This window comes from Moschus berezovskii, chromosome 7, assembly GCF_049115385.1.
Source record: "Moschus berezovskii isolate FMDL1 chromosome 7, NW_MosBer_1.0, whole genome shotgun sequence".
Taxonomy (NCBI): domain Eukaryota; kingdom Metazoa; phylum Chordata; class Mammalia; order Artiodactyla; family Moschidae; genus Moschus; species Moschus berezovskii.
In genome coordinates, this window is record NC_142466.1 from 77665671 (window position 1) to 77680840 (window position 15170).

Here is a 15170-nt window from a genome sequence, read left to right on the forward strand (position 1 = left end):
AAAGCAAAGGCCTGGAGGGAGGAAGGTCTCCGGCCTCACACTCCGCTCGGCCTCACTGCCTGACACTGTGGTAGAGCTGGATGGGGACAGACTCTGAGCGAGAATTTAACCATAAAATGGAGCAAACACCACCCGCCTCATGGACTGTGCTGCGGATTCAGTGCTGTGTGTGTAAAATGCTGTGCACACCACCATCCACAGTACATAAGGAGGGCACCCAACACAAGTTTATATTCTCTAACAGCTACACTGAAAACATGAAAAATAATAATACTAGTTTTCATAAAATACTGTACTAACTCAAAGTATTCTAAAAATTTTCATTTCAATATGTAATAGAGATAGCTAATGGGAAGTTGCTTTATAACACAGAGAGCTCAATTCGGTGCTCTGTGATAACCTAAGGGACGTGGGATGGGGGCGCTGGAAGGAGGCTCAAGAGGGAGGGGATATATGTATACCGATGGCTGGTTCATGTTGCTGTACAGCAGAAATCAGCACAACATTGTGAAGCAATTATCCTCCAATTAAAAGTAAGTTAAAATTTTTTTTTCACTGCAATATGTAGTGTTAGTTGCTCAGCTGTGTGTCCAGCTCTTTGTTACTTCATGGACTGTAGCCTGCCAGACTCCTCTGGCCCATGAGATTCTCCAGGCAAGAATACTGGAGTGGGTTGCCATTCCCTCCTCCAGGGGATCTTCCCGACCCAGGGACTGAACCCTGTTCTCTTGCATTACAGGCAAATTCTTTACCATCTGAGCCACCAGGGAAGCCCCTCAACATGTAACCAATATACAAAAAAAAAAAAAAATTGTTAACGACACAAATTACAGTCCTTTTTTCCACCAACTCCTTGAACTACAGTATCGAGTTATATACTACAGCTCATCAGATTTAGCCACAGTTCAGGTGCTCCACGGGGCTTCCCAGGTGGCGCCAGTAGTAAAGAACCTGCTTGCTAATACAGGAGATGTAAGATGTGGGTTTGATCCCTGGGTTGGAATGATCCCTGGAGGAGGGCATGGTAACCCACTCCAGTATTCTTGCCTGGAGAATCCCATGGACTGAGGAGCCTGGCGGGCTACAGTCCATGGGGTTGCAAAGAGTCGGACGTGATTAAAGTGACTTAGCATGCATGGACAGGTGCTCCACAGCCTCCCTGGCCCAGCGGGTGCCCTGCTGGACAGCACAACCTCTCAGATGTCTCAGAGTGGGTCAACCTGGCCCTGAGCAACCAGGGAGGAGAGAGGATGGTGGAAGAGGGAAGGACGGGGAGGTAGGTATTAGGGGCTGCTGTTAAAGGACAGAGGGGTGCAGGGTGGGAAAAGAAGTGGGCAGGGAGGGAATTAGAGTCCTGATGATTCAGGGACAAGCCATCCGCTCTCTGAGCTGCCCTAACAGCTATGGAGACAGAAATGAGGACACTGGCCCTCCTCCCTCCACTCCTGATCCACTGCCCAGGAAAAAACCACTCACTTTCAGTGGCATCAACTGGAACCAGTAGCCGTCTTCTCCTCTGAGATCCTTCCGAGCAGCACCTCTGAGGTGCTGCTGTTTTCTGTAAAACACAATGGAGGGCAGCCTTGGTCTTAACCAGGAGTCCTAGATTACAGAACTGAGCCTAGTAAACATTGTTCTGAAATTCTGGCAGATGCAGCCATAAGCAAAACAAAACCAAAGCAGGATCCTTGAAGGGAGCGGACAAGAGTCATTATTTTATATATGATTGTATTCTTATAAAACTCTAATGGTTCAACAATAATACTTAGTGAATGTATGGATGGATGAATGTTAAAAATTATGACAATAAATTCTGTAATGAATTATGAGTTGGATAAACTCATAAGGTTATAGAACACTGTAATACAAAGATACAGCCTCAACAAGAAATGAGCAATTTACCAAAGAAAAACACACATGGAGTTGAGGTATTATAAAATTCTTAACTTAAAATGCTAACTCTTTTCATAAGAAAAATATAGAATACTAAAAGATCTCAATTCCTCCTAGATCAATTTATAAATTTAGGTAATACTCAAAAACCTCAAAACTATTGAAATGATATGACCCCAAACTGTAAATGTCTCTGTATGTGTGTGTGTGTGTGTATGTATACATATATAACATATATATGTTTAGTCACTCAGTCATGTCTGACTCTTTGCGACCCCATGGACTGTAGCCTGCTGGGCTCCTCTGTCCATGGGGATTCTCCAGGCAAGAATACTGGAGTGGGTTGCCATGCCCTCCTCATATATATACACACATACATATAAATAGTGAAAATACTTCTATATGTTGACAAAGAAATTTAACTTTAAGTAGATTCAATTTAATAATACTTTGGAAATAAATGTGAAATTCCTACTATGATGAGGAATGGCTTAAAAGTATGTAACAGTCACACAGAAAAATATTATGTAGCTCTGACTCCATCCCTGGGTCAGTCATGGGAGGAGTGATCACCCTTTGGCTGCCCTGTTATAGACAAGGGATGTGGTGACAACAAGACAGATGATAAACATCATCAGATCTGCCAGTGGGCCAGAGCAGGGGATGGGCTCCCTTCCCTCCATGCTCTGGTCTCTCTCCAGAGCAGAGGGTGGCTCCCCTACCTCCATGCCCTGGTCTCCCTCCAGAGCACGCGGTGGGCTCCCTTCCCTCCATGCCCTGGTCTCTCTCCAGAGCAGGGGATGGGCTTCCTTCCCTCCATACCCTGGTCTCTCTCCAGATCAGGGGGTGGCTCCCCTCCCTCCATGCCCTGGTCTCTCTCCAGAGCAGGGGGTGGCTCCCCTACCTCCATGCCCTGGTCTCCCTCCAGAGCAGGCTGTGGGCTCCCTTCCCTCCATGTCCTGGTCTCTCTCCAGATCAGGGGGTGGCTCCCCTCCCTCCATGCCCTGGTCTCCCTCCATCACCACCTCCCCAGAGGAGAGGAGACCTGGCCAGCATTGCCATCCCTGTCTCTCTTCCACAGTCCCAAGCAAGCAGAAAGGCCAGAGCCCCACACTCACCAGCAGACAGTCTCCTTGCTTCATTGTGGGACTGGGCGTTGTCTTCTGTCAGCTTCTTTACCTGCCAAGGGACCAGAATGGAAATGAATCTCCATTGGTCAGCCTGTTGTTGTGGGCATGGTCCAGAGCCCCAGACCCTCTTGGGGGACATAAGTGCCAGAAAAGGGCCTTGAGAAAGCAAGGCGCTGACCCAGGAATCACAAACCCCTACAGTGTCTGGGGGGACACAGTGGGTTCTGCCTTCCCACCTACTCCTATGTGTGCCCCCCAAGTGGGCATAGACTCAGCATATCTGGGCTCTGCTGATGGCACCCAGACTCTGGTGTGATGCTAAGGGGAATTGAGCACCCCTGCCTGACACCCCCCATGCCCCAGGGTTACAGACTGAGGGTGTCTCAAACAGTAAGGACAGTGCTGCCAACCAGCCTTAGGACAGCTCTCAGCAGGCCAGTCTGCCTCCTACATTCAGTCTAGAGCCCCCAGGCCAGTTGGGGGAGTCAGGGACAACAGCATAGGACAAACCGGGGACCATGTCCACCCTGGGCTTTGTTGTGGGGCAGAAGCAGTTACTGAGGGTCTGATGCCGCCAGATGCTGGAGAAACCGACTCACCTTGTGCCAGCACTCACCAAAGACACCTAGAAGAGAAGAGACATCCACTGAGTAGTGGGAAGGGCCCTCTTGCCACACCTCCCTTCCTAGGGACAGGGTGCAAGTTGGGGGCTCAAACACTGAACAAAGAGCCCCAGGCCTGTGACTGCAAGCGGGACATTCCGAGTCTGGGGAACCCTCAGGGAGGAGAAGAGAAGGGAGAAAATGAAGTAAAATGAAACCCATGTAAAATCTCTGTGTGGTGCTACTGAACCACCCTCTTCTCCTGCCTCCTCCCACCAGACTCGGCCAGGGGAAAGAGAGGACCGTCAGCTGAGTTGGGGGCCCGATGTGATCACAGTTTTGTAGGACCAGGTGAGGTGGGAGGAGGAGGGGTTTCCTGGGGAACAAGATCAGAGACAAGCCAGGAGGAACAGGAGGATTGGGGAGATGGAGGAGGGAGCCAGCACCTCCTCCTTCCTTTCTAGAACCTCACCTTTAAAGAAGCGCCATACAACACATCCGATTAGGACAATGGTGATTACAAGTCCAGTTACAATTCCAATCACCAGCAGTGAAGCGCCTGAGGAGGGAGAGGGAGTGATGGGCAGTCTCTGGCTCATGGCTGCCAGCTCTCCAGGAACCGGGGCCTCCCCACGGGCCAGGGTACCTGATTCTTGGTCCACACACTTGATGTTGCTCCAGGGGGTACAGTCCATGACCATGACCTTCCCATCAGGGCACCTGGGTACAGACACAGGGGGACCCATCAGGGACAGCCGGCTGGATGAGGAGAAGGAGGGGGCAGCCTCCCATCCTGGTCCCCTGACAAGACAGTGGAGTGGGCACAGGCTCCTGCTGTCTGCAGGGAAGGGTCCCCTCACTCCCCCTCACTGGGCGGGAGAAGGATCCAGGATTGTGTACTGCGGCGCGCGGGATCCTACTGAGTGTTCAGAGCTGTCCTTCAGGAGCTGGGCTTCCTCTGCAAGGCCCGCCCTGGCCTCCCTGGGCTGCACGGGAAGCTCTGTGAGGCGGGGGCCTCATCCAGGTCAAGGGTCAGAAGGGTGTGGGCACAAGTTTCACTCATCCTCCAGTCAAACTTGAATAGGAGGCCCTCTCATCCACCTGTTGTACTCTTCCTACCAATCTCAGCCAACCCTGGAGCATCAGAGGATAGGGAATTACTATTGGCCCCCGAGTCTCCAGATAGGAAAGATTCAGGTGCTACTGGGGAACGAGGGCTGGGTGTGAGGCCTGTCGAGTTGGCTCCGGTTTTATAGGAACCTTGAAGGAGCACACACGTGGCCTCATTATGACTTCTGTCTGCTGTCAGCACTTCGGTCTTTCTAGGCCCCTCCCGAGGAGACGTGGGAAGGGGCCACTGGGAAAGCCATGCCGGACAAACGGTGGGCGGGGCGGGGGAGCGCTGCTGCAGGCTCAGGAGACCCCACAGGCACAGGGGAGCTCTGAGAGGGGGGAGGGGCTTCACGGAAGCAGGAGAGAGAAATGGGCACAAGGAAACGGGGTCTCCTGCGGCTTGGAAGCCCCCCAGGCACCTGTGTCTCACCCGGTGCTGCATTTTTGACAGAATTCAGGAGCATCTTCTCCGCGGAAAGTGCCAGGTTTGCACTGACAATCAGTGTCCTTGGTGGAGGTGCAGCGACTTTTTTCTTCTTCTCCTGGAGACCAAAGACAAGGTTTTGAGGGTGTGTTTCCCTCATATGTCTCTCAACCCTTCTTCACCACCCAGATCTCCATCCACTCAGTTCCAGAAGTAATTCAGAGGGCTTCCTGGGTGGTGCAGTGGTTAAGAATCCACCTGTCAAAGCAGGGCACACAGGTTCCATCCCTGGTCTGGGAAGATCCCACATGTTGCGGGACAGCTAAGCCCGTGTGCCATAGCTACTGATCCTGCTCTAGGGCCTGTGCACCACGATGAGAGGCAACAAGGAGAAGCCCCCCTCACCACAACCAGAAAAAGCCCCTGTTCCGCAACAAAGACCCAGAACAGCCAAAACTAAATGAATTAACCCTTTTTAAAAGTAATTTGGGAGTCAACACACATAGACCATCCAAAGAACAGCCACTGTTCACCTGTCACCAATAGAGGCATACAAAAGGGGGTGTGCGTCATTACAGATTGCATCAGGGATGGGAAAAAAAATGTTTTAGATCACAAATAAGGAGCAAGAAGTGGAGTGTGGTGAGGTGTAATCTGAGACGCTGTGGATGGAGAGGAACCCTTGGGTGATGTCCCAACGGGTGATGCCCTGCTGGAAAGGCAGAGGGACCTCAGGTCACGAAGGCTGAGAGAGGCTGAGACCCCAGAGCAGAGGGCATGGTGCTCACAGGAGCCTGGCCCAGGATCCGACACATCACACGGCTCAAACCCAGCCCTGCCCCACTCCCCCAGGGCCTTCGGCACTGTTATCCAGCCCCCTCCATCAAGGGACACGTTATTCCCCCCTTTCCAGCTGATGTTCTGAAAGACTTCCCTACCAGTTGGCATGCGTTATGCAAATAACTTCTGTTTTCATTTATTTTACTGACCTAAGACAGGATGAAGACCTAGCTGGGCTGGAAATCAGGTTTCTGACTCCTAGTCCCATTTAAATTCCATCTCATCACCCAGCACCCTAACTGCAGGCACGGGGGACCACAGGTTCTGTACCTGATTTGCAAGTTGTGCAAAGTAAGCAAGAAGGGAGGGTGTTTGAATGATTGGTGTAGTCTATCCCATCGGTGCATGGGGCACAATCTCCACTGGATTCTTCCATATAGAATCCTGGGAAGGAAGGGAAAGGCTGGTGAGTAAATCCCCGCAGGATCCCCTGAGGCTGGCAGTGTGGCTGGGGAGGCCTCTCTTGGCCATCTGTGGAATCCACGAGGGGAACTCGCCTCAACTGGGCTTTCATCTTTTGATTCTTCATCTACCACATACCCTAGACCAGTACTGCCAACAGAAATATATCACAAGCCACACATCCAAGACACATTCAAGCTGGCACATTAAACAGTAAAAAGAAAGGTCAGGGGCTTCCCTGGTGGCTCAGTGGTAAGCATCTGCCTGCCTATGCAGAATACATGGGTTTGATCCAGGAAGATCCCACATGCTGCGGAGCAGCTAAGCCCATGTGTCACAAATACTGAGCCTGTGCTCTACAGCTCGGGAGCCACAACTACTGAGCTCACATGCTGCAACTACTGAAGCCCACGCACCCGAGAGCCTATGCTCTGCAACAAGAGAAGCCACCCAATAAGAAGCTCAAGCACCGCAACTGGAGAGTAGGCCCCACTCCCCACAACTAGAGAAAGCCCATGCAGCAACAAAGCCTCAGCACAGCCAAAAATAAACACATAGATATGAAGACAAGGGTTGGAGACCAGTCTTAGAATCTACCTGGTAGACATAGCTTCTGTTGGAGGATCCATTCCAGTGGGGTTGATAACTGCTGGTGAACTTCATCCTTCCTTATAGACATGGCTGAACCAGGTTTGACCTATGGGGACAAAGTAGGGACATGCATGAATGGCTTCCACACTCTCACCCCTTCTAGGATCCACCCCACATTTCCTTGACCACTACCTGCAAAATAAAACAGAACCGGGACCTTTCTTCCCAGCTCCAAACTCTCACTCTTTTCATGTTTGTCCTTTGACCTTTTGTGCTAGCAAGTAACTTACACTTAAGTTTTTTCCCCTGTATTCTTTCCTCCTAAAATATGTTTATTCCAGAAAGTATGTGCTCAGATGCGTCCAACTCTTTGCGACCCCATGGACTGTAGCCCATCAGGCTCCTCTGTCCGTGGGATTATCCCAGCAAGAATTTTGGAGTGAGTTGCCATTTCCTCCTCCAGGGGATCTTCCTGACCCAGGGATCAAACTTTAGTCTCTTGCAACTCCTGTGTTGGCAGGCTGGTTCTTTACCACTAGCACCACCTGGGAAGCCCAGAAAGTATGGGCAAGGAAAATTTTCTTTATAAGAATACAGAAAGCACAGAGATCCCCTTGATTAGAGAAAACATCCATTATTTTGTGTCTTGACTTCTTCTATTTGACCATATGTGTGAATGCTCCTGGGCTCTCTCTTTCTCACATGTGTGTGCACACACACACACATTTTCACAAATGAGGGTTCTGCTATGCATACAATTTTTCATAATCAGGATATAGAATCACATTGAGTAATGAACTTGTGGCTTTAATCCAACAAGCTGTCCCCAAAAGGAAGCTGTCAGTGTTCCACAAAATACCAGAATCACATGGAGAAAGGAGAAATAGCAATACAGGGTTTTCAGCCAAGTCTTTGTGCTAAAAATGACACAATGGGGCCACTCAAAAATCACTGGAGTCTGAGGATTCGACCAGGATTAATGCGGTGATGATAGTGTTCTTATGTTCAGGATTGTATTGTCATTTGGGGGGAGACTGTCCTCATTTGTGGGAAACATACATTCAAGTGTCCAGTCATGGGATCTGTCATGTCAGTAGCTATGTTTCAGATGATACAGGAAACAAAGGGTTGTGTATAGCTTTGTAACTTTAATCTGGGAGTGATTTAAAGTAGAAAGTGACATTAAGAGAAAAAAGAGAAAGAAAAATAAAGTTAAAATAGAAACAGCTTATGCTGAGCCCAGTTCAACTACCTGGATCTAAAAAAGATGAAATGCAACCTGTTAAATATTTGGGGACAGCTAAGCTCATATGTGTCCCCTAATCATCCCTTCCCCAGTCTGGGCATCCTGAGTCACCCCAAATTGGTGGACTCTGCTTTGCCTACCCTCACAATCCTATGCCTTCCTTTCTTCCCTGGTTCTCCTCTCAGACTCTCTCCCTCAATGTTTTGTTATGAACAGTTTCAAACATCCAACACGGTTGTAAGATTCATTCACTAAACTCTTACCTGCTCACCACCTAAGTTCTGTAACTTAGGTGTATCACATATTTCTCTCTCTATCCATCCCCCTCTGTCCATTCTCCTAAGTGTCTTATTTTTATGATAAATTCGTATCTGCAACTCTTAATACATCAGCATTATGTCAGTAACTCGAGCTCAATATTTCCTTACAGTTTATTTCAATGTTAAGATTTACAAAGAAGGAAGTGCACAATCTTAAGGGTACCATTCAAAGAGTTGTTTTTTTTTTTTAATGCATACACTTGGGAAATCCAAACCCTCTATCTAGATCATGGAAATTAGCTTGCTCCAAAACATTCCCTCATGCCGCTTCCTCAGTTATCCTAATCTCTGATGTGACTCCAAGAGGGAGTGGCCTTCATCATATGGAGGAAGGTCCCTTCTATCCTGATAAAATGAGACTTTTTTCAGACAGTAAAGAATCTGCCTGCAACGCAGGAGACCCAGGTTCAATCCCTGTGTCAAGAAGATCCCCTGGAGAAGGGAATGGCAATCCACTCCAGTATGCTTGTCTAGAGAATTCCATGGACAGAGGAGCCTGGCAGGCTACAGTCCATGGGGTCGCAAATTGTTGGGATACGATTGAGCAACTAACACTTCCACCTTTTCGTTACAGGGGGTTAAGTGTCAGTTCAAATTCTTTTTCTGCATCTGTTAAGCTGTTCGTATAGTTTTTCTCCTTTACCCTGGTTGTGTGTGTTTTAAATTTTTAATTAGAGGATAGTTACTTTATTGTGATGGTTTCTGCCATAGCTTTTAAAGATCTATTTATTTATTTATTTATTTTGGCTGTGCTGGGTCTTTGTTGCTGCACGCAGGCCTTCTCTACTTGTGGCAAGTGGAGGATACTCTTGATTTTCATGTGTAGGCTTCTCATTGCAGTGGCTTCTCATAGACTCTAGGTGCACAGGCTTCAGTAGTTGCAGTGTGGGGGCTCAGTAATTGTAGCACATGGGCTCAGTTGCTCCCAGGCATGTGGAATCCTCCCAGACCAGGGAATGAACTGGTGTCTCTCACATTGCAAGGAGCTTCTTAACCACTGGACCACCAGGGAAGCCCCCACACTGTTAATACAGTGAAAAACACAGATTGATTTTCAGATGTTAATCCAACACTTATTCCTGAGATTAACCCCATTTGGTCATGGTATGTTTTCTTCTTTAAATCTTCCTGAATTTAGTTTACTATTTGCTTTGTAAAGGAATTTTGCCTCTGATTTTAGGAAGGGTATTTAAGAGTATTTTTTCTTCTTTTCAAATGTTTCTGTTAGGTTTAGGTATTAGAGTTATGTTGGCCTTAGAAGAACTAGTGAAGAACTCCTGTTGTCTGAAAGAATTTGTGTAAAGATTTTTGTTAGTTCTTTTATTGTCTATTTTTGTGCCCTCCCCTGTGACCTAACCTGGGGTCTCCTGGTTATCCTCTCCTAGTCTCAGCAATCTCATGGATCCTTGAAACACTCTACTGGAATGGAAGAATCAAAACCATGGCACTATGATGCCCCATTTTTACTTCTTAGACTGGCAAAGTGTTAAAGTTCAGTGTGGCAAGGGTGCAGGGAAATAGGGCACCCCTGTGGACTCCTGGTGTGAGATAAAATGGTTCAGTCTTCTTTGGGAGAACAGTTTGTCATTATCTAGACAAAAGTGTAAAATTGTCTAACCCACTGACCCAGCAATTGTACTTCTAAGGAGTTACCCAACAGACAATGCACATGGCTACACTGGATACTTGACAGGCAGCCAGACCCATTCATCAAGTAGTGTTCAACATGAGTCCTACCTATTACAAACCGATACTTTAAAAACTAATTCTATACTTCTTATGAATACAAAATGCTATTTCTTTCCAGATTTTTGGTACTAATTTTTCAATGAAAGACGCATATTTTCACGATTCCTGTAACTTTGTTAGACCCTTAATTTTTTTTTCTTTGAACCTATAAGCAACTTTGAAAAGAGCCTCAAACAATGCAGGAAAGTAGTGCCAAGCGTGCACATTTTTCCCCATTGTGAGTTTCTTAAAAATGCACACTCAGGGACGGGGAAGCCTGGTGGGCTGCCATCTATGGGGTCACACAGAGTTGGACACGACTGAAGCGACTTAGCAGCAGCAGCAGCAGTGGTGAACCACACACAGAGCCTCCAACTCCCCTCTGAAAGAAAGTGGTGAGAATCTGACCCAAGCTGAGTTGATTGGTGGTTTCTATTCATAAAGTGCAAGGAGCTGGAAGCGATTTTGACATTGTTCTCCTTTCAAAGGAAAGGAAATGTAAGGGTGCTTAAGGCAGTGGTGAGGGGACGATGGGGCCTCAGTGTTAATGATTTACAAAGGACACGTCTTAGAAGATACATGCAGTGCAAAATAGAAAAGGAGAGAGAGAAAGAAAAGAGTTAAGAGGGTTGGCAGAGGGAAAAGGGAAGAGAAAGGAAAGAAATGACGATCTGATGCTCGCTGGGCCTGGAGCCAATCCAGAGGTCAGGCTCTCTAAGGAGCCAGCTCTTCTGGGCAGCAAGTAGATGCTAGGGATCCGCACTCCTCTAGCGCCCCCCACCAACACGTACTTGGACTTGCCCGGGCGGGTCCTGCCGGGATTTGCCCAGCCAGGTGCCCCCGGGCTTTTTCGGGCCACCAAGATCGCCTTTTGGAGCCAGGACTCGCGGCGGGAACTCACCAACAGCAAGACACCCAAGACGACGAAGATAAGAGCCCAGGGGCCCCTGAGCCGAGGCCTGGGGCCCTGGGTGCACCCTGCCCGGGAGCTGTAGGCGGCCGGTGCCCTCTGTCCCCGCTGCCCGGTGCGGTCGGGCAGTGTTCGCTGTGCAGATTGCGGCGGGGTGACAGCCGCCAGAGCCATCAGAAATGAAAGTGTGTTTCGTGCGGCGCGAGATCGCCCCTGCGAGGTGCGCGGAGCCGAACTCTGCTGTTTAATCTGAGCCTGGCTCTACTTTTATACACCCCTGGGATTGCGCCACCCGCGGTAGCGAATGAGCCAGTGGCTGCTGATGTAATCATTACCACTTCCAGCCAATCACGCGTGGCTCAGGAGAGGAGCCCGGACCGTAAGTCTTCTTGGTGCCGAAGGGGAACTCCCGCCAGCTAATACCCTGTGGATGTGGTTTTTCATTCAGCGCCAGCCTGGTCTGTGCCTTTGGGAGGCGGGGACAGAGCACCTTTCACGTGCTGTGTTGTAATCTGGCTGGTGAGACTCAGAATCTGTTTTCCAGGCAGGTCCTAACTCTGCCCTTTGCAGGTCAAAGGCCCCACGGGTTGAAAAAATGAATGAACCACCTGTCTTCTAACTAGCGCCTTCTGCCCACTCCCAGCTTCTGCTCCTCCCTGCAACCCCTTCATTGACCAGGGCCCCAAGGAGGCCAGAGAACATGGACAGCCAAGAAGGAGATCCAAGAGGTGCCCTGTACTGTACTGTAGGGGAATGATGGGTCAACTAAGAAACCTTGAATTGTTAGAAAAATCAGTAGGTTGCCAGACTCACTTGCACTTTCTGAGACAGACCTGGTGAACCTTTTTGCCCTGGGCCTGTATCATATAAATAGTGTTAATAATCACTTTACTATGGAATTACAAATAAGTATTTATTTAAAGGCAAAGAATTGTTGTTTAGTTGCTGAGTCATGGCCAACTCTTTTGCAAGCCCATGGACTGTGGCCCGCCAGGCTCCTCTGTCCATGGGATTTCCCATGCAAGAATACTGCAGTGGGTTGCCATTCCTTTCTCCAGGGGATCTTCCCAACCCAAGGATGGAACTCAAGTCTCCTGCATTGGCAGGTGGATTCTTTACCACTGAGTCACCTGGGAAGCCCCCAAAGGCAAAGGATACACACCATATTTTCCTGTTGTGAACTCTACTTTTCAAAGATCTTAAGTATCATTAGCACAGTTTATAAGTTTACTTTTGTCACTTATATTTTATAAACCTTAAGTTCTACCCAACAGAACATTTTGGAGCCTGGTGAATACCTCCCCGCTCCAATATAAGTGGCATCCAGGAGAAAGAAGGTGGCCTGGCTGTGACTATGTAGTTGAAACACTTTATTTGCAGATGAATATATCCACCAAGTCCTATTTTATGTTCATGGCTCTGAATGTCTCTGATTTCACAAACTAGGGTCACCATTCACATTGAGGCAATGCAGTACTTCCTGTCATCAGGCTCAGAGAAGGGTCCAAGTCACCCTGGACTGTCCCATCTCCCTAGTCTGCCAGGACCAAGAATTACCAAATCAGGACTTCCCTGGTGCTTCAGTGGTTAATAATCTGCCTTCCAACGCAGGGATCTCAGGTTTGATCCCTGATAGGGGGAACTAAGATCCCACATGCCTCAAGTTACTGAGCTGGTGCACCCCCAACTACTGAGCCCCGCCCTCCACAACTAGAGAGTGCATGTACTACCAAGGAAAGAAACCCACAGGATGGATGGAAGACCCCCCTGCAGGAACAAAGACCCAAGGCAGACTAATAAATAAAAACTGGCATTTAAATAAAATCTATTTTTAAAACGGTACCAAACCGCCTTTGATGGTACCCAAGAAGGTAGCATTCACTCCTCAGGCGTCCCAGTATCTTCTCCTCTTCCTCTCATCTCCCAGAGGGTCTCTGATATGTGTGAGCTCCTCCCACAGACTCCATGCTGCTGTTCCCAAGCCCGAGTCTGTCCCCCATACTTCACTGGTGCTGGGCTCTCTATCCTACGAGGGTGTGGAGTACTTATGACAACAAGGCAAGTACAAATAGTTTCTTTTTTTACAAAAAAGGTTCCATCGAAGTCTGTTACAGCACCTTTCAGATTTAGTCATGCAACATAAAAGAGAAAGGAACCCTTATTATGAAAACCTCTTCCACTGAAAGGAATAATCTACTCACAGGTGAGCCTGGTTCAAAAAGGGAGTTAAATCCCTCTCTGCCTTTGCATTCTATCCCTCATAGAAAGCTCCACAGGCCTGCTTCCTGTCAGGATGTTGCAGACTGGAAACAAGGGTTCCTGCCCTGGGCTGCCCGGCAACCCTGGGAGGTGTTCTGGAAGTTGCCCCCTCAGAAGCGTGGTGGGGGCCCAGGGTGGGGAAGAGCTTTCGTATGTGTTGTCACAGCAGTGCCCCCCAGCCAGACCCTGTATCCGATTTTTTTTTCTTTTTTTAAATTGTGGACCAGAATACCAACATGTCCACTGAGAGCTCTGAGTTCTGATCATCCAGAGTCAATAAATCCCTGTGTGACTTGAGGAAAGTTTGGGGGTTTGTTTATTTGGAATTTTTTTTTAATTAATTAATTTATTTCTGGCTGTGCTGGGTCTTCATTGCTGCACACTGGCTTTTCTCTAGTTGAGGAGAGCAGGGGCTACTCTCTGGTCCTGGTGGGCGGGCTTCTCATTGTCATGGCTTCTCTTGTTGTGGAGCACAGGCTTCAGAAGTTGTGGTGCAGGAGCTTAGTTGCCCTGAAACATATGGAATCTTCCCGGAGCAGGGATTGAATCCCTGTCCCTGCTTTGCCTAGCAGACTCTTAACCCCTGGACCACCAGGAAAGTCTGAGAAAGTTTTTTGTTTGTTTCATTTTATTTTTTGGCTGCATTATGGCATCTGAGAACTTAGTTACCTGACCAGGGAGCAAACTTGTGCCCTTGCAGTGGAAGCAGAGTCCTAACCACTGGACCACCGGGGAATCCCCGTGTTTTGTTTTGTTTTTAATTTAAAAATTTAAAAAAAAATGTACACTTTGTCCCTTGACCCCTGAGGCCTGAGGCAGGTCTTTTGGTAACAGTCCAACTAGGGGAGGCGGGAATCTAAGCTGGTCCTGGGGAGGGGAGCTGCCAGAGAGAACCCAAGGCAGATTGGATGGAACTGATGACTCGGGCTGGTGGAGGTCCTATGTACCCCCAGCCTCATCACCTACCATGGCACTGAGAACCAAGAGGAAGCAAGAGACATTTTAACCAGCCCCCCAAACCCTCCCCAGTCCCTGTGCTAAAGCCTGCAGTCACGCACTGTCTTGAGTCTGTTAACTTTTAGTTTGCATCTACTCCTTTTTTCTTTCCTTTTTGCCTTTTGATCCTCTTCACCCATTTCTCCTTCCCCACCCCACTGCCTCCTACCTCTGGCAGCCATCAATTTGTTCCTTGTATCTCTGAGCTTGATTTTTTCTTTTTTACGATTTCACATGTAATAGAGATTATATTGTATTCGCTTTCTCTGTCCGTTTATTTCACTTAGCATAATGCCCTCGAGGCCCATCCATGTTGTCACAGATGTGTCTTCTTCAATGTCTTATTTTCAATATACATGTCTTTCACCTCCTTGGTTAAATCTATTCCTAGGAATTTTATTCTTTTTGATGCAATTGTAAATGACATTATTTCCTTAATTTCTCTTTCTGCTGGTTTATTATTAATATAAAGAAATACAATAGGATTTTTCATACTGATTTTGTATCCTGTAGCTTTATTGAATTCATTTATCCTAAGAGTTTTTGATGGAGTCTTAAGGGTTTTCTATATATAATATCATGTAACTGAAAATAGTGACAGTTTTACTTCTTTGTTTCCTATTTGGATGCCTTTTATCTCTTCTCCTTGCCTAATTCCTCTGGCTAGGACTTGTTGTGCTATGCGGATAAAAGCTGTGAGAGTGGGGCATCCTTGT

At 47.9% G+C, this 15170-nt stretch overlaps 1 protein-coding gene across 5 annotated transcripts in view; it reads right to left on the reverse strand.

The window, feature by feature from the left end:
- LOC129556896 (tumor necrosis factor receptor superfamily member 10A-like) overlaps nucleotides 1–15170 on the reverse strand; it is a 37340-nt gene that overhangs the window by 832 nt on the left and 21338 nt on the right. Inside the window, exons 1-9 of one of the 5 annotated variants that reach the window (XM_055427223.2) lie at nucleotides 11191–11635; nucleotides 7002–7101; nucleotides 6273–6386; nucleotides 5169–5280; nucleotides 4272–4345; nucleotides 4098–4184; nucleotides 3623–3648; nucleotides 3012–3072; nucleotides 1477–1558 (exon numbers count right to left, since the gene is read on the reverse strand). In XM_055427223.2, coding sequence (XP_055283198.2) covers nucleotides 1488–1558; nucleotides 3012–3072; nucleotides 3623–3648; nucleotides 4098–4184; nucleotides 4272–4345; nucleotides 5169–5280; nucleotides 6273–6386; nucleotides 7002–7101; nucleotides 11191–11373 — 828 coding nt within the window. In that variant the 5' untranslated portion in view covers nucleotides 11374–11635 and the 3' untranslated portion in view covers nucleotides 1477–1487. Of the gene's footprint in view, nucleotides 1–1476; nucleotides 1559–3011; nucleotides 3073–3622; nucleotides 3649–4097; nucleotides 4346–5168; nucleotides 5281–6272; nucleotides 6387–7001; nucleotides 7102–11190; nucleotides 11646–15170 lie in introns of those variants that run through there. The other 4 variants (XM_055427221.2, XM_055427222.2, XM_055427224.2 and 1 more) reach the window with 4 other exon arrangements.